This window comes from Amblyraja radiata, chromosome 10 (assembly GCF_010909765.2).
Source record: "Amblyraja radiata isolate CabotCenter1 chromosome 10, sAmbRad1.1.pri, whole genome shotgun sequence".
Classification (NCBI taxonomy): domain Eukaryota; kingdom Metazoa; phylum Chordata; class Chondrichthyes; order Rajiformes; family Rajidae; genus Amblyraja; species Amblyraja radiata.
The window spans coordinates 22,055,944-22,076,023 of record NC_045965.1 but is presented as its reverse complement, the minus strand read 5'-3'; the positions used below and the strand labels follow the sequence as shown (position 1 = coordinate 22,076,023).

The window sequence follows — 20,080 nt, the reverse complement described above, 5'->3', positions numbered from 1 at the left end:
AGTGTGACGTGTGGAGACAGCTTTCAGCATCAGTATGTTCCAATACTTGAAAAGTCATTTCATATTTAGTATATTATGAAACAAAAATGAATTGATTCAAACAGTCATGCTTATATTTTTAGTTTATTATGCTGTGGGCTAACTAATTGTTATTTTGCACCTTAAAAATATCCATTGACGGCCTCCACAGCCATCTGTGGACATGCATTCCACAGATTCACCACCCTCTGAATAAAGGAATTCCTCCTCATCTCCTTTGTAAAGGTAGGTCCTTTTATTCTGATGCTATAGCCTCTGGTCCTAGACATTCCCACGAGTGGAAATATTTTCTCCACATCCACTCTATCCAGGCCTTTCAATATTCGGTAAGTTTCAATGATGTTTCCCCTCATCCTTCTAAACTCCAGCGAGCACAGGCTCAGGGCCATCAGGTGTTCATCATATGTTAACCCAATAATTCCTAGGATTCTGCACCAGCACTCCCAAATCCGTTTGCACCTTCAATATCTGAATTCTGAACACTGGATGTAGTAGGTTAAAAGAGGTCCACATGAACCATTGCCTCACCTGAAAAGACTATTGGGGCCCATGGATGCAGGTGAGGAAGGAGCCGTAGGGACAGATGATACATCTCCTGTGGTTTCAGGGGAAAGTACCTGGTGATGGGGTAGTTTGGTGGGAAGTGATGAGTGAACCAAGGATTTGAGGAGGGAACAGTCGCTGCAGAAGGAGAGAAGGGTTGGGCATGAGTAGATATGACTGGTGGTGGGATCACGTTGGAGGTGACGGAAATGTTGAAGAATATGTGTTGGATGCGGAGGCTGGTGGGTTGAAAAATGAAGACCGGGGAACTCTATCCTTGTTCCATCTGGTGGGGGGCAGGGGCAAACGAGAGCAGAAATACAGGACAGAGTGGAGATGCGGGTGAGTGATCCATCTACATCAGCAAGGTGGAAACTACGTTTCCTAAAGAAAGTGGACATCACGGATGTCCTCTTGGTCAATGTCGCTGATACCCCCTCTCATTCCAGACTACAGACTGTAATTCGATGAACGTATGGCAAATGAACTTTGCAGGTAGAGTGATGGGAATTATAAGTTTCACGTTGAGTTTGACAATAATGTGAGTATGTATGATGCTTGGGTCTTAACTTAAAATGAAACCAACAATTGAGAGCAACTTTTGATGAACGGGAGCAGCTGCTTACAATATTAGCAGACAAGTCTTAGAAGTCTATGCAATTATAAAGCTTTAATCTGACCTCATAATGTTCTTTCCAGTCTGCAATGTACTTTTAGGTATAGTCATTACATTAATGCAGGAAATGCAACAACTAATGTGTGTGCAGTAGCTGATACAAACAGTACCGTGGTAATGAACAGATAATGACTTGAGGTATAATTTGACAGATAGATATTGGCCAGTTAACCCACGTTGCTCATCTCTGAAGCAACACTTAGGAATCTTTTATATCCTGACATTATTTCCACAGCTGTTCCCTGTACTACTTCGGAGCCCCACCATTTACTGTTTTAATTTCAGATTTCCAGCATCTGTGAATTTTGTGATTTTCAATCTTTTATGTCCATCAGGGAGTGGAGTTGGGAGTTTTTGGGTATCATCTCATATGGTACGGTGCCACAACATACACTCCAAATAATTCACCAGCTTGTGAATCTAGACTTACATGACCAAGCCCCTGGAGTGGGACTTAGCCCCCAACCTTCTGACTCCTGGGTAAAAACACACCCCATAGTCTACAAAGGATCCCGACCCAAAACATCACCCATCCCTTTTCTCCAGAGGAATTGCCGGAGAAAAGTGAACAACTGCCGGAGAAAAGATGTTGGCTCAGGTCTGCTTCAAAGTCTCCACTATTGTTCCTTTACCCAGAACCAAGGAGTACTGGTCTTAATGACTACAGGCCTGTCGCACTGACCTCTGTGATCACAAAGGTCCTTGAAAGACTTGTGCTGGCCCACCTGAAAAATATCACAAACCCCCTGCTGGACTCCCTGCAGTTTGCATACCGGGTCAATAGATCAGTGGATGATGCAGTCAACCTGGGCCTGCACTTCATCCTCCAGCACCTAGACCGCCAGGGGACCCATGTCAGGGCTGCCAACTCTCACGCATTGAGCGTGAGAATCACGCATTTCACCAAATTCTCACGCTCTTACGCTGATCACAAATTTCTCATGCTCTGTCGTGAGAAATTCTGTGATCAGCGAAAATTTCAAAACTCATATCAACTGCATGGGCCGCAGGTGTTGGAGAGCCGGGACTGAGGGACGGATGGAAGCAGAAGCAGCGGCGGGGACAGATGCGGACAGGGAGCGGGGCTGGCGAGTGTTTGCCGGGCTGGCGAGTCGCTCGCTGCAGCTCCAGCCATGGAGCAGCCTCAGTGCAAGAGTCCCGGGCCGTCGGAGGCGTTGCGCCACTGTCGTTAGTGTCTCTGTGCCGCATTCGTCCAGGCGACCGACATGGGTCAGACTGCGGCTCCGTGCATCCTGGAGGACAACCAGTGGCTGCTGGAAGTAAGTACCAAGCACTGGGTAGAAACGGTGGAAGATAGTGGCCAAATGGGGGTGGTTGGAGAAAGCATCCTGCTTGCCTGCTAGATTTTCACCTACTGCAACTGCAGGAAAAATGTTCCCGATGTTGGGGGAGTTCAGAATCAGCGGTAACAGTTTAACAATAAAGGGTAGGCCAGTTAGACGGCGATGAGGACAAACTTTCTTCACGCAGAGAGTTGTGAATCTGTGGAATTCTCTGCCACAGAAGGCAGTGGAGACCAATTCACTGGATGTTTTCAAGAGAGAGTTACATTTAGCTCTTGGAGCTAGCTAAATCAAGGGATATGGGGAAATAACAGGAAAGAGGTGCTGATTTTAGATGTATAGCCATGATCATATTGAATGGCAGTGCTGGCTCGAAGGGCCGAATGGCCTATTCCTGCACCCATTTTCTATGTTTCTATGCTTGAGTATATGGCAATAAAGCTCGACCACTTGATTTTGAAGCATTCATGCATGGTGGAGGTATAATGTAGTCATAGAGTGATACAGTGTGAAAACAGGCCCTTCGGTGCAACTTGCCCACACCCGCCAACATGTCCCAGCTACACTACCTGCTTATGGTCCATATCCCTCCAAACCTGTCCTATCCATGTGTCAGTCTAACTGTTTCTTAAATGTTGGGATAGTCCCTGCCTCAACTACCTCCTCTGGCAGCTTGTTCCATACACCCACCACCCTTTATGTGGAAAAGGTTACCCCTTAAAAAGTTACCTTAAAAATACTTCAAACAAAAAACATTGAAATCATACTTCTGCAATGCACTAAAACATGATTTTAATACATCAAATTTCAAAAAGTCCCTACCGTGGGAGGGGGGGGATCACCCCCCTCCCCCCACTTCATTGCTCCACTCCCACGCCAGGTACCCCTAAGGCCAGTGATCAGTGATCACTCAGCCTCCCCACTTTCAAAAACACTTTGTAGTCCTTGGTTCAGACAGGGAGCACTGCCAGATGTGAGCGGGTGACTGAGGCCAGTTGTCCATGATGTCTGGATCCCAATGCTCAGCGCTTCGTGTTTCAGAGTTGGCTAATGTTATTGATTTGTAATTAGTCTGATTTGTAATTAGTTGACAAAACCTTAATTTATTAATCCGGAATATCCAGGGGGATGGGATAAGTGTAATATTAAAATGACATGCAAGGTGTCAGGCTGCCTGTCACAACATACAGCCCCGATAACCCATTATTTCCTTCAGTTAAATATTTGGAATGTAGCACTATTGTCAATTGCCACTCAACTATTATGTTTGTTTACCTCACTGACTATTTCTAAACCCCCCCCCCCCCCAAATTCTTTTGACAGGTTGAGTAGAAATGTCCCCAATCTCGTTGTTTTATTAATTGAACACGTAGATGAACATCCTCAAGGAGTGTAATCAGATGGAAACTGATTCAGATGCCATGTATAAGAGCTTGTTCAAAGAAGGGGCATGTTTTAAAGGAGTGACAGAGATACTTGCAGTGGAATGTGTGAGGAGGTTATTATTTGTCTTTAGTTTTAGCTTGAACCAGGACATCGGAAGATTCAACGTTTAATATAGTAATTGCGCTGATACTGACTCCAACCAACCACGTAATGAATATCATCCATTCCGGAGGTTTTATTTTTCTGATGCCATTTAAACTTCACTTGGATTTCAATCACTTCAATGTAAAAGTAATTGGGAATGGGGAGCATTGGAACAAAAATATGCCCTCGGTACAGATTAACTGTAATATAATAATGTATGCATGTTGGTGGGTGCAATCAAAACAAAGATCTTTTTATCATTGTTGTGTTATGAATAACACAAAAAATATTATGTACTCTCAAGATCACATAGAATAATATTGCTTAGATATATAGTTATTGGAAAAATAATCCCAGCTGCGAGGAAGACAGCAAAATACTGAAAAGATTGGGGGTGAAAATGACTTCAGGACAGTTTGTTAGGAAAAAGAAGGAAATGGTAATTTATACAGCTGAGTGAGTATAATTTTATGGATGAGAAATTGTGTTCAACCAATTGATTACTTTATTTGACAGTAAATAGCATGTTAGGTAACAAGGAAGCCAATGGATGTAGCAAATTTTGTTATACAAAATATGGTCTGTGAAGTGCCCCATAAAAGATTACTGCAATTGATGAGCACCTGTGGACTTGAACTTAATAGGTTAAGTCCAGGGGGTCAAATATGGGGCTTTATGTGTGAGCCAGATATATTGTCAGTGCAGAGGGGGTAGGAGCAAGGTCAGGTGTGCATCTGGAGTCAAGGTCTGGAATAGTACTGGGTGTGCAGTCAAAGCTGGGACAATGGGAGTGTTCAGCACTGGGAACCTAAGCAGGTAAACAGCTATGATCAGGGTAGAATAGGGGGACAGGTGTAAAGCTGGACTCGGGGTCAGGAATAAGAGAAGGTATGCAACTGGAGTCAGGGTCAGGAGTAGTACCAGGTGTGCAGCGAGACCCAGGTTGGTCAACATGGGCCAAGTGTTTGATTATAATCTGATGTCCATACATGAATATACTAAGATCATTCATGTGCCACACCTGTTGTTCAGAGCCTGGCTCTACTGTGGAATGTAGTTAGGAATGTAATTTAGCCTAACCTTATTCATAGCTAATCCAATTTAGAGCATAAATATTGCATTCAAGTGTAAGGTAAAAGACTCGCTACAGTGTGCACCAGATTGCCCAATTTCAAGCTGAAAAATGCAAAAGCTCCATACCAATTGGATGGGGGACACCCCCCCTCCCACACCCCCTCCCCCTCCTACACCCTCCGCCCCCCTCTCGGTCGCTACGCTCCGTCTGGCTTGGTCTCGCAATTTCTCACTCCCAACTCTCACCCAATATTGGCAGCCCTGCTATGCAAGGATTTTGTTTGTGGAATCTACTCCACAGTCAAAAAGGGCCAACAGAAGATGTACTTCCTGCGACAGGTGAGGAAACACAATCTGCCACAGGCAATGATGGTCCAGTTTTATACTGCCATCATAGAGTCTGTCCTCACCTTCTCCATCATGGTCTGATTTGGCTCAGCCACCAAGCATGACATCCGGAGGCTGCAGCGCATCGTTCGATCAGCCGAGAAGGTTGTTGGCTGCAACCTTCCCCCCATCGAAGAACTGTACACTGCAAGGGCCAGGAAGCGAGCGGGTAAGATCATCTCTGACCCCTCTCTCCCTGGCTACAAACTCTTTGAATCACTTCCCTCTGGAAGGCGACTCCGGACTGTCAAAGCTGCCACAGACAGACATAAAAACAGCTTTTTACACGAGCAGTAGCTCTACTCAATAACCAAAAGTCTGTAGCCTCCTTTTGCTCTGGTATTTTATTTAATTCTTCACCTGTTTAAATTATAATGTTTTATTCATAATTGTTTGCTGTATATCGTGTTTTTTCTTGCGAGCAAAGCACCAAGGCAAATTCCTTGTATGTTTACCAACTTGGCTAATAAAATGTATTCAATTCAATTTATTCATTGATCTTCCAGAATTGCTAGGATTCGGGGATGACTCCAGTGGACTTGAATGTAGAAAATGTAACACCTCTATTGATAATTAGATAATGTATGGAGGGAATATGCGAGAATCTATTATTTCTATTATTAGGAATATATGTACAGGGCATTAAGAGAATCATGATGATTGTTGCAGAGTCCGCATAGGTTCATAAGGCATAGAAGCAGAATTAGGCCATTTGGCCCATCAAGTCTACTCCGCCATTCAATCATGGCTGATCTATCTCTCCCTCTCAACCCCATTCTCCTGCCTTTTCCCAATAACCTTTGACACCCATACTAATCAAAAATCTGTCAATCTCTGATTCATAAATATCCAATTACTTGGCCTGCACCCATCTGTGGCAATGAATGCCACAGATTCACCACCCTTGTCACAACTCCTACCCTTCCGACATTAAGGGATATAGGCCAAACGCAGGCAGGTGGGACTACTAGTTGTAGATGGGGCATGTTGGTTGGTGTGGGCAAGTTGGTTTTATGAAAGGGAAATAGTGTTTGACAAATCATTTGAATATCCATTGGCCTTTGCTTTCATAACCTCAGGTAATAACAGATAATGAAAGAACAATTAGTGTAATAAATTAAAGTTTATTGTGATCCAAAGATAGATGGACAAGGAGTCAAGAGGAGGAGTCAAAAGGTTTTAGGTGACTGTGGAAATATAACACTCTCCACTTTGATAGAAGCATGGAGCAAAGGGTATAAGTTTGAACTTCCCAGTTCAATTCGGATATATTTGCCTCCAATGCAGTACAACTGTGGTCCAATTAATTGATTTCTGGGATGAAGGAAATTCTCCAATGATGAATAAATCATACATGGCTATGAAATCACCGCAATTCAGAGGAACAAGAAATTGTGTCAATGAAATGTCCAAAATTCCAGAAGGGTAACAGGGCAAATAAAGGCTGTTTCCTGGTTTCCTGGTGCAATAAGTTTTAGAACCATGGGCTTTGCTTCAAAATAAAGGGTCAGCCATTTAGATAAAGAAAACATTCACTCAGTGGATCATGAATCTCAGATGTTCTCTTTCCCAGTATAATGAATGATAACTCACTAGCCTCCTCAGATGAGACTGATTGACGATTGGACATTTAGCGACATTAAACAGGTTGAGAGATGTGAGAGGTGGAAATCGATTAGCCTTGATACTATTGAATGGTCGAGCAGATTTTAGAATGAATGAACGATGCTTTATTGTCGCATGTACCCAAGTACAGTAAAATCCTTTGTCTTTACATACAATACACAAAATACGGAGAGTCACCACCTATCAGGCGCCAATAAAGTTACAAGAGTGATTACAGTCATGAATACGCATTAGAGTCTGTTAGAGGTGTCCAACCTGCTTATGGTGTTTTTTCCCATATCGAATGGGTGTCAGAATGCAGTAAAGGATAACGGAACAAACATTAGCCACATTCAGCTACTCCGACTACAAGAAACAAAGTCATGTAATCAAAGAATCACATGGAAACAGGCCCTTTTGCCTACTCATCACAACCATGATGACTAGCTATGCCAATTCCATTTGCCTTCATTTGGCCTATGTCCCTCCTATGAATATACCTATCTAAATCTTTTAAATGTTGTAATTGTACCCATCTCTACCAACAGAACAAAAGATTTGTTCTTCCTTGGAATCAGTGTTCAGATGATAAATAAGGGATTTACAGCAGGAATAGCCATTCCTAAAGAATCGTTCCAGCTTACTAATTAGAAGCATCTAAGTGTGATGCACAAATATCATTGGAACTTTGTGTCCTTAATCACACTTAATAGAAAATCTCCATCTCTCTGGGCAACGATCATGTGAATGCAAGGTTAGTACAGAATGGACTACCAGAGGTACAGACTTTAGCTGCTTTGAAGGTATATTATCTTATTTATCACTGATTAATCGGTTATAGGTTATGGCAGGGCAGGAGTTGGAATTTACTCAGTTTTGAGGAAACGACAGCTGGGGATTCAGAGGGTGTGAGAATTTTGAGATCCATTCAATGGAATGAGAGAGAGGCGTGACGATGAACAGAAACCTGCCGAATTAACAAGGATGACAGAGGAACGTTGACAGCAACAATGAATGAGCCCCATTACTTTTAGTCAGAAACAGGCAGAGCACTGCTCCTTACATTCCTAAAACTGAAACCAGCAATCAAATACCATACCTTCAGTTTTGGGAGTCGCTTGATGGTCTTTAATGGCCGTAAAACACGAAGAACACGCAGGGACTTGATGGTGTTGATGTCCTTCCCACTGGATCCCCTGCGGGTGAGATTGACAGACTGATGTTAAACTCTGAGAGAATTCTTGAACACAGACATTACAAAGTGCAACATAAAAAATGCACATTATTGAAGTAAAAAGATATAACTCAAAAGCATTAAGCAGAGACCTACAACGTGGACATTAAACACAGAAATGTGTGGTCATCGGGTTCACTGTGAACTGGCAGCTCTAACATGGTCTGGTCTATTTGTGACATGAGATGCCTTTTGACATTCAAATAAAATGTCCCACATTGGGTTCATTGAATGGCGGCCTTGCCTTGCAAGACCAGAACAGCAGAAGGGCGTAGCTGTAGAGTGCGGAGCCCATAATCCAGGGGTCAATGGTAGGAGCGGAAATCGCTATCAAACCATGGGGAGGAGACACAATTTCTTGGTGACCGCGCGCACGTGCGCACACACACACGCGAAGCTTTGGAGGCTTTGGCCATGGGCCCTGTGGACGATCATATTGGGAGCTGTCCTGGTTGGTGACCGATTCCGAACTCCAGCAACAGCAGTTTTGTCCGCCCCGAATCGTGGAGCTTCAATCGGCACGTTCGCGGGGCCTTTCATCGCCTGGTGCAGCTTAAAACCGGCCGCGGGATCTTCCATCGCCCGGCGGGGGCTTCAACATCGGGAGCCTCGACGCAGCAATTTGACCGCGGGACGGTGGAAGATCCCGTGGCCGATTTTGAGCCGCGCGGGGCGATGCAAGGCCACGCAAACGGGCCAATTCAAGCTCCGCTCTATGATCTTTGCACCACCACGACGTCTCCCTCCTCCAATCACCGCGTTCTATCCTCAGTCCCACCCCCCCTACTTCCGCCTCTGATCGACACCTCCCTCCTCCAATCATCGCGCTGAATCATCATGTCCCGCCCCCCCGTCCATTGCCAGCTGACTGACGTCTCTCTCGTCCAATCGGTGCCCTCGATCATCAGTCCCACCCCCAACTGTCTCGTGGAAAACTGAGATTTTTAATAGATTTTTTTCACCAAATTTCAAAATCCGGATTACAAAACATGGGGGGTGGGGATTGTCTCCCACCTCTCAAAACATGGAGGGGACATGTCCCCCTGTCCCCCCGAGATTTCCACCCATGGTCAATAGGTCAAAACCCTCCTCTGCCACAGCAATTCTCCAACTACTTTAAGACAACAGAGGGGTACATTTAGTGGAGCTGATGCCTCACTGCTCCAGAGAACAGTATTCCATCTTGACCTGGGGTGCTCTGTGTGTGGAGTTTGTACATTCTGTGACTATGAGGGTAGCATCCAGGTGCTTCAGATTCCTCCTACATCCCAAAGACAGTGCACGTCGGTAGGTTAATTGGCCACTGTAAATGTTCCTGAGTGTTTGCTATATAGTAGGGGGTATTGATAAGAATATGGGCAGAATAAATGGGATTAGTATAGGATTAGAGTAATTGGTTGATGATTGGCATCGACTCTCTGGGCCAAAGGGCCTGCTTCTATGCTGTGAATCTCCATGGTCCACCACATTATCAAGAGGTTGGTACAATGGCACAACTGGTAGAGTTGCTGCCCCACAGCGGCAGAGACCTGGGTTCGATCCTGATCTTGGGTGCTGTCTGTGTGGAGTTTGCACGTTCTCCCTGTGACCATGTAGGTTTCCTCCGGATGCTCCAGTTTCCTCTCATATCCCAAAGACATGTGTGTTTGTAGGAAAATAGTGAATAAAGGAGGAGGACTGGCTGAATTTTGTTGCCTTCCACCACAGTGAAGAATGCTGTGGTGGATGTTTTGTGTTAAGTGCATCGCTGCTGGCAAATTCATTTCACTGCACCATCAGATGCATGTGACGAATATAATTGACTTTGACTCAGTAAATTGTCCTTTCTGTGTCGGGAGTTGATTTGAAAGGGGAGTAACACTGAGCTAGTGCGAACAGGCGATCGCTCAGTGTGATGGTCAATGAGGATTCAGTGGGCGAAAGGGCCTGTTTCTGTACTGTAGATTTCAATCAATCAAAGTGAACCAAACATGGAGGTTGCCTTTCATCTCATCTCACCAACAATAATCCCCGAACTCTTATCAGATCCGCCAACACAGGAATATTCAAACAAGCACCTCCTGGATCCTAACCCGTCATTTGATGAGCTTTAGGCTCTGAGGCATCCTCTACAAGACACAGGAAGAGATCAATTATAATTACCCAATGAGATTCCTTTGGAAGAAAGAAAATTCATAGGAGAAAGGAGAGAAGAGAAGAATGCAAGGTTAGTCAAGCAAGATGAACATAAACAGAGAGATACTGTATCAGCACATGTAGAGATATCAGAACAGTGCACAAAGACTATCAGAATCTATAAATCTCCTTTTGTTTAGTTTAGTTTAATTTAGTTTAGTACATCCTTCTTCAAAGAGGGAGATAAGACAAATCTGGTCTCACCACCATCCTACATACAATAAAACTCTAGTATTCTGCTCACTGGTTGTTTATGAAGGTTAATGGTTCAACACTGGGTGATGTTCCCCACGCTCATTACAAACTCACCAGGGCCCATTCCCATGCTCGCCATAAACCCTATAAACAATGCAATTAAGCTAGAGAAGGTGTGGGAAATATTCACGGGTATGTTGCCTGGAATGGAGGGTTTGAGTTATAAAGAGAGATTGAGACTTGAGATTAAGGCTGAGACTCTTTTCCCTGAAGGGGACAGTATTGACGTGGTGGGCCAAAGGGCCTGTTTCAATACTGTTTGGATAGATGACTCTAAACTCAACATAACCCCATAACCACACTCCATTTAAACTCGGTGGGGACTGTTCCCACACTATTTTTAAACAAACTAAGCATCTTCCTTCAATCTCCCACATGATCCTGTGCACCCTTTAAACTCACCGTGCATTTCACACATTCTCTGTAAACGCTTCTGGTTCAATTAAAAATTTATAATACTATGGTGTAACGTCTAAAAAATGTGAATTAAATGCGGGTTGGAGTTTTGAAAGGAAGACTCCAAGAGTCTATAAAATCCGTCAGATCAGCGGTACCATAATCCTGAGGATATTAGATTATTGGAGTTTTACTGTAATTAAAACAAGAAATCTTCCCCCTCAAACTCAAATTATCTTGTCATGAAGGCCAATAATCCATTGGAGGTCTGTTTGTAGGCACAGTCCCTTTCTGACATACTCCCGTTTATCAATCAATTTGTATGTCTTGTACACTCACTTTGTCCTTTCCCTACAATTTGTAGCACACCCAGCTGACGTGTATTCTTATCCCTCCCCATGGTTGGGCAACATCTGCTGCTTCTTGCATAGCCAATTCTTGCTTTCTATCTGTCAATCTATGAATAAACTTATTCATTCATTCATTCAAAACGTCTAAATATTCCTCATCACCCAATATTTGTTGTCACTAATGAACAAAAGTATATGTTATCTTTTTTGTCGTTCCTTGACTATGTTCCCGATGTTGGGGGAGTCCAGAAATGTTCCCGATGTTGGGGGAGTCCAGAACCAAGGGCCACAGTTTAAGAATAAGGAGTAAGCCATTTAGAACGGAGACGAGGAAACACTTTTTCTCACAGAGAGTGGTGAGATAGGGCTCTTAAAAATGGCGGAGTCAGGGGCTATGGGGAGAAGGCAGGAACGGGGTACTGATTGGGGATGATCAGCCATGATCACATTGAATGGCGGTGCTGGCTCGAAGGGCCGAATGGCCTACTCCTGCACCTATTGTTTATTGTCTATGCCTCCCTCCCAGGGTCTTTGCTGGGGCAATGCAGATTAAGCATTCCTGCATATTTAACCCATCATGTGTTCACCAAAAGTGATTTTTAATGGGGCAGTGTAGAGAGAGCTTTGTTACATATCTAACCCATAGTGTTCTCCATAGGCAAGTCTCATTGTCTGGAAAGGTACACTTGTTCTGCAACCACCCCCAAACAAACAGGCCCGGTGCCACTCTTGCTCAAGCTGAAACAGCAATGCAAAGATTCCAATTACCCTCAGTCACTTACGTGAACACAAATGCAACCAGTGCTCCACTCACTACGATGAAATCCAGAATGTTCCAAACGTCACGGAAATACGAGCCTTCATGGAAAATCAAACCAATGTCTATCATCTAGAGAAAGGATAACAGCTAAATAATTAATCAACAGTATCTTCACAGTTCACCGCTGTTAAATCTTACACTGACTTAACTTGCACTGATTTAGCATCTCTAGCTTAGTATAGAGACCCACCATGCTTCACAGAGTAGAATTAGACACAGTCAGGTAAACGTTATTCACACTGAGGATTCGTAATTTGATGAAAAAGTGGTTTGAAACTGCAGATGGAATAAGGAAGGTGTGAGATATAAACAAAGAATTTCTGAGAAAGCCAAGGATAGTCACCATTTTTTTTGGAAGGATATGATTAAACTAGAGAAGGTGCAGAAAACATTTGTATGGATACTGTTAGATCTGGAGGATTTGAGTTATAAGGATGATTGGATAGTCTTTAGTCTTTAGAGATAGGGCGTGGGAACAGGCCCTTCAGTCCACGCCGACCAGTGATCACCCCGTACACTAGCACTATCCTAAACACCTGGGATAATTTACAATTTACAGAAGCCAATTAACCTATAAACCTGTATATGGAATGAGGGAGGAAACCAGAGCACCCGGAAAAAACCCATGCAGTCACAGGGAGAACATACAAACTCAGTAAAGACAGCATCCATAGTCAGGGTCGAACCCGGGTCTCTGGCACTGTAATGCAGCAATTCTGCAGCTGCACCACCCTGCCGCCTTAAAGGTCTGGGACTGTTTTCCCTGTGATGTTTGAAGCCGTGGGGTGACCTTATAGAGGTTTATAAAATCATGAGGGGCGTAGAAAAGGTGGATGGTCACAATCTTTTTCCCAGGGTAGGGCGGTCTAAAACTAGAGGGCATAGATTTAAGGTGAGAGGGGAAAGATTTAAAGGGAATCTGGGGGTAGTGTGTATAGTGAACATGCTGCTATTTTGGACAGGTACATGGATAGGAAAGGTTTAGAGGGATATGGGCCAAACACAGTCAAATGGATGAGGAATTGGGAGAACACAGAAGTAGTGTGAATGGGTGATCAATTGTCAGCGTGGACTTGGTGGGTCGAAGGGCCTGTTTCCATGCTGTATCTTTCAATCAATCAATGCAATCGAAGAAGACCAGATCAGGGTTGGCACTTTGGACAGCATGGTCAGGTTGGTCTGAAGGCTTGTTTCAATGCTGTATAATCATTGTGGAAACTCTTCTGACAATATAAAGGAGAAAGAGAATATCAATACATTTGATCTTAACTCAGTGTCAAACTCCCTCTCCTTGTGGCCACTCACCTATACTAATGAGTATCCCACAATGCATCCAGATTTTATACTCCGATTTACAGTAAGTCTCTTCACACAGAGAGTTGTGAGTCTGTGGAATTCTCTGCCTCAGAGGGCGGTGGAGGCCGGTTCTCTGGATACTTTCAAGAGAGAGCTAGATAGGGCTCTTAAAGATAGCGGAGTCAGGGGATATGGGGAGAAGGCAGGATCGGGGGGTACTGATTGGGGATGATCAGCCATGATCACATTGAATGGCGGTGCTGGCTCGAAGGGCTGAATGGCCTACTCCTGCCTACTATTGTCTATTGTCTATATGTCTCTTCAATAATTATCAGTAATCCCCCAATCACCTCTGGGCCTGTTAACTCACCACTCTATCACTGAACTCTTATGCCTTTCCTGCCCCTTCATCATATCCAGACCCTTTGAGCTAGAGTTGCCCTTTGGGACCTCCCAGGTGTTCATCATTCATCTGCCCCTTCAAAGCCATCTGCATGAGCTAGACTTGGCAGCTTTTTCTTTTTTACACTGTGAACATCTTGGCACACTTCTGTATAAGAATTCAACCAATTGATAGTTGTATATTTAAAGAGTGACCTACATATTTTTCTCTTTGCCTTAGACTGCGAGTTTAGTTTCAAATGGGTAACTCCAAGCTCTCAAAACTGAAGGCGCTTTCCCACAATCAACACTCTGATGTAAATCATACAATGCCACCTTGTAAAGTCGACATAGTAAAAGTAGAGTCAATATAGAAAATGTTTTCTCTGACGTCTCTGAGTGTGTTTCTATGAATTAGTCTGTGTAGATGGGACTGGATATCCTGATAGGGGATGCAGGTGCAGAGGGAATGGACCTTGTGTTGGGCGATGGAGGGGTAGAGGGTCTGCATATCCTGGTCAGGGATGGAGATGTAGAGGGACTTGACATCCTGGGTGGGATTACAGAGGTTGTGGTCTAGATATTCTGCTGAGGAGTTGGAGGTATTGATGGACTAGATGAACTGACAAGGGGATGGAAATGATGGGGGACTGGATATCCTGGAAACTCCCAAAAATGCAAATGCCTAAAATTTGACATTTGAACAGAAAAATGCTGGTCAGGCAGCATCTGTGGAGAGATATGCTGAGTTTGTGTTTCAGGTTCAGATACTTCATCAAAACCGGGCACGAGATTATAAAAAACGTATTTGCAGGGAAGGTGGTGGGATGGATGGAGTGAGGTTAGGAAGTGTTTGTGATGGGTGAGACGGGTTCAAATGGCTAAAAGGGGCAGTTAGTGCATGATTATGCTTCTTTGTTCATATCACGTATTGCTAATGCGCAAGCTGTGGCCGAGTTGAGCAGGTAAGGCTATACTAATGAGTAGAAAGAATACGAGTATAATCACAGATTATGGCTACAACATAAATGACCATATGGTTACCTTTAGTGCAGATATAAAAAGTGTGTTGCCCAAGGTTGAAGAATTCAATACAGAGTCTAGAAGACTGGAACTATCAGGACAGAAGATGGGCACAGTTTCTCACTGTATTGGCCCTTGTAACAGTGCATGGGGGCACCGACAGAATGGTCAGAGTGCAGGGGATGGCGGATTAATGTGACAAGGCATCGGAAATCTCAGAGTCGCTCCTGTTGACCGAACACGGGAGCTTCACAAAGTGATTGCCCAACACCCATCGGGTTTCTCTATTGTAGAGGAGATCACATCGCGAACACCAGATCGGTGAACGTGACTGGAAGAAGTGCAGGTGAATCACTGCTTCACTCTGATAGACTATTTGGGTGGGAAGAGAATAGTTGGGAGGGCAGGTATTGCATTGATTGCAATTGCAAGGCATGGTGCCTTAAGACAGGGAGTGGCCGGTGAGGAAGGGAGAGTTGACTGGGAAATTGCAAAGTGGATGATCCCTTTGAAATGCTGAAAAGGGAGGGGAGTATGTGTTTGGTGGTAGAATCTTGTTTGAGCTGATGGAAATTGTTGTTGGTATTACAAAAATGCCCAAACATGCTGCCTGACTTCCTTTTGTTTTCTTATTTATGACTGTATATTCTGATTGGGCTTCGTCACAGTGCGGTACAGCATTGGAACAGATCCTTCAGCCCACTGAGTCTGTGCTAAGCGTCAACCATTCATTTACACTGATCGTACGTCTTTCCACATTTCCCACCAGATTCTACTGCTCATCCAAACACAAGCGGCAATTTACAGCGGCCAGCTACCCGACCACATCTCGGGATGTGAGAGGAAACTGGAGCGCCCAGCGGAAACCCACAACAGTTGCAGGGAAAATGAGCAAACTCCACACACAGTTCGTATATAATCCTAATGATCAGGATTGAACCAAAGTCTGCAGGGCAAGGCAACGGTTCTACGAGCTGTGCCGGTGTACTGCCTCATGGTGTACAGTCTCTAGAAATAAGCACGGGGATAGACATCCTGGTGGAGAGGATGCAGGAGGAATGGAATGTGTCACATTTGCGGAGAGCATCAGACAGATTGGTGGATGTCGATCTTAGATGGAGAGTGGGGAAGGGTAAGTTTGGTTACAATCTGTAATGAAATGCTTTACCTTAATCACCATTTCAAAGGTGAAAACTCCTGTGAACACATAATCGAAATACCTGAGCACCTGGTAGTTGGAAAGAGAGAGAGAGAGAGGGGGAAAGAGAGAAAGAGAGAGAGAGAGAGAGAGAGAGAGAAAGAGAGAGAGAGAGAGAGAGAGAGAGAGATTAATTAGGAGTATGCGTATCTACAAAATGCATTGCCTACCTCCTTTATTTAATTGAGGCTCTTTTCAATTCTTATCCTTTAATGCTTCTTAACAAATGTTATCTCTGGTTTCAATCTAAATTCTAGTTTTCCTTGAATAATTATGACAATTCTTCCAGTTTGATTTTATTCAGAGTCTTTCGGCCCACTGAGTCCGCTCCAACCAGCGATCCCCGTACACTAACTCTATCGTACACACGAGGGACAATTTACAATTTTTAGCAAAGCCACTTAACCTACAAACCTCTACCTCTTTGGAACATGGGAAGAAACTGGAGGAGCCAGAGGAAACCCACACGGTCACAGGGAGAACGTACAAGTTCCGTGGAGATACCATCATTAGGATCTTTGGTCTCTGGTGCTGTGAGGCAGCAACTTTACTGCTGCGACATCGGGCTGCCCAGAGAGAGACAGCTTGAAACCAGGCCCTTTGACACACAGGCCCATGCCAACTCTCAATCACCCTGGATTCCTATATTATCCATAGTTCTACTGATCTCTGTCTCGCTGTGACTCACTGTCTGAATCTTCCCAATCCTCAGGTTGATAATTCCAAAGATTTACCCACTCATACGGCATGGAAACAGGCTCTTCGGCCCAACTTGCCCACGCCGACCAAGGTGCCCCATCTACACTAGTCTCACCTGCCCGCATTTGACCCATATTTCTCTGAACATTGCCTATCCATAAATCCATAATCACTGCAGGAACTGCAGACAACTTCTCACAAAAGAGGGCCAGCCATTCTGGGAAACGCAATGTGCTGAGTGGTCACAACCAAATCCAGTTGGACGGAACCTATGAGAGACTTTAAATGAGGAGAACAAATATCTCATCAGTGACCTTACATTTAAGGTGTCGATCTTTGGACCAGATCCTTATTCTGGATAGTCACCGTTGCTCAAGAACAAAGGAAACAGAAGCAGAAACACTCATGTTCGGTCATTCAATAAGACTGTGGCTGATCCTTCACCATTTACCCACATTATCATCACATGTCCTGGTTTCCTCATTAACTAATTTAATCTGGTAACAAATACACATAGGTAATAACTGCTCTGCTGAACACATTAGTGCTCTGCCATGGTAACAAGTGTTCTGCTGCATTAATAAATGATGCACAGCAGTAATGAAAATTAATGTGGCACCAACTGCTCACCGATGGTACCAGGTACAAGTAATTCTGCTATCATGTGTATTCCCATACTATGAGTTGTATTTAAAATGATCTGTGAATTATGAAACATTGTTTGTATAACAGGGGCAACTTTGATTGGAAATTAGAAAAACACTTAAAAGATAAATTAAAAATTAACAAGCATAAAAAAAGCTGTCTTACAAAAAAAAGTCTAGATTCCTATGTAGCCTCCCTGCAGTAATCAGACACCATTGTCCCTAATTTCACCACAGATGGTCATTGAAATTGACAAGTGATTGCTTCTACTGACCCTTGTGCAGTGGTACTGTATTAAACAATGTAACAATGTCAGCTAGTATTTTAGCTTGCTGTAACAAAACTACACTTATAGACTTGTCAATGACTATAACTAAATATATTTATTAATAAGGGCTTTATTTTTGAAAATCCTCTGGAGAAAAACAACGTTGTCATTAACAAAGCCTGAAATTCTCTAGCCCCTAATCCCACCCTCCCCCATTGACACACTGTTTTTCTAAACGCAACGTTTCATTAATGTGAGATTTCTTAGAAACACAACCATTGTGTTGCAGCAGATTTAAGGGCCTGTCCCACTTTCACGACCTTTTTTACTCGTGGACATTTTTCATCATGTTGAAAAAACGCCCCGACCTACTTGATGCCACGAGTACCTATGACTAGCATCACGACCTACCTACGGCCTCCTACAACCTCGTGACGACCATGCTGCTAGTATGAGTCAAGGGCAAACTCGGCAGAGGTTGTGAATTAGGTCGTGAAAGTGGGACAGGCCCTTAACCTGTTCTCCGCTTTAGCAATGAAAATTGCAGGAGTAATTACAGTTCCCCTATAATAGCAACTGTTTTGCTCTTGTAATGAATGCCACAATATCATAACAAACCCTATTGTTATAGCTTCTGAGTATGAGGCTCTCAAATTGTGCATGGGCTCAATCATTGCTGATTGATCTATCAATATTTACTCTTAACTCCAACACAGGAATTTCTGGGTGCTGTGATCCTACTCTCCATTCAGTCCTTAACTGTAGGGTAGGGTAGCCCCAAAGTCGAGGAGGGAGCCGCTGGCGATGACGGATGCGAGGAGTGGATAGGGCAGAGAGTGACCGGGCTATTACCTCCAGATTACCTCCAGCACCTTCAAGGTCAGCTGCAGGAGGCATCCCCCAGGACACAGGAGTGGTCGGCAGAGGACAGGGACCACGGGCCTCTGGATCGGGGGCACTCCAGGATTCCAAACATGTGGACTGGACTTTGTACTTTGGGCTGTTTCTTTTTTTCTGGTTTTATTTATTTTAAACAGTGCCAAAATTATGGCAACATTACATTTGTGGTTGTGCAGAATAATTTCACTGTGCTGTGCATACGTGAGAATAAAGAGCTATTGAAATGTAGGGTAAAGCTGAACAATCCACAGGACTCCAGCAGTCAGCCCTGCAGTCCACACCGTCAGTCCTGTAGACACTTGACATGGCCTTACGTGATTCCGAGAGGAGTCTTTGTTGATGGGATCCTCTGCTGCTAGAGCTACGCTGCTGGCTGCGATCACCAGGAGGATACTCATCTCAAAGTAGCGTAGGTTGACAATGAAGTGGCATGCCCGGCGAACCCTGCAATGGAGAAACAGTCACTGCAGAGATTCTCTACAATCATCGAATCACCATCATTCAGCAAAGGAAACAAGACCCATGGACCAATGGGTCCACACCAACCCATTCACACTAACTTAATTTTATTCTCCCCACAGTCCCCACGGTTCACCACACTGATTCCTGGGGTGGAAGGAATGACATTTAGTTTTAGTTTTTGTTTGTGGCCCTTCGTCCTACCGAGTCTACACGGACCATCGATCCCTGTACACTAGCACTAGCCTACACATTAGGGACAATTTACAATTTTACCGAAGCCAATTAACCTACAAACCTGTACGTCTTTGGAGTGTGGGAGCACCCGGAGAAAACCCACGCAGGTAATGGGGAGAATGTACAAACTCCGTACAGTCACATTCAGAGCATCTGTGGTCAGGATCAAGGCCAGGTCTCTGGTGCTGTAAAGCAGCAACTTTACCGCTGCGCCATCGTGCCGTCCGTGACGTGTGAAGAAAGAATGGGCAATAAGGCTTTTATTCACCGCTATCTGGAAGATTGAGAGAGGATGAAAAATAAGCTGACAAAGGTCCATCAGGAGGCACTGGATGCTGCAGGTTGTGCGATGAAGGGAAACTAACAAACTGCTGGATGAACTTGGTGGGTTGAGCAGCAACTGTGCAGGCAGAGGGATTGTTGACATTCCGGGTCGGGACCCTGCATACGACTCAGTGTAGAGGTGGGAAAGTCAATATGAGGAGGTGAGGGGCAGGAGCTGGCAGGTAGGTTGATCCAAGTGAGGAGAGGGGGATGGTGGACAGATGGAGTCATGTTGGGGATGGAGGGACGGGTAGCAGTGATA

The 20,080-nt window shown here is 44.3% G+C and overlaps 1 protein-coding gene across 5 annotated transcripts in view; it reads right to left on the bottom strand.

Moving 5' to 3' along the window:
- The window catches only part of cacna1e (calcium voltage-gated channel subunit alpha1 E), a 188,751-nt gene that overhangs the window by 66,802 nt on the left and 101,869 nt on the right, over window positions 1–20,080 (bottom strand). For 2 of the 5 annotated variants that reach the window (XM_033028317.1, XM_033028321.1), the window contains 5 exons: window positions 19,113–19,242; window positions 16,257–16,316; window positions 12,351–12,457; window positions 10,535–10,546; window positions 8,258–8,354 (listed from right to left, as the gene is read on the bottom strand). In XM_033028317.1, coding sequence (XP_032884208.1) covers window positions 8,258–8,354; window positions 10,535–10,546; window positions 12,351–12,457; window positions 16,257–16,316; window positions 19,113–19,242 — 406 coding nt within the window. The remainder of the gene's footprint in view (window positions 1–8,257; window positions 8,355–10,534; window positions 10,547–12,350; window positions 12,458–16,256; window positions 16,317–19,112; window positions 19,243–20,080) is intronic. The other 3 variants (XM_033028318.1, XM_033028319.1, XM_033028320.1) reach the window with 3 other exon arrangements.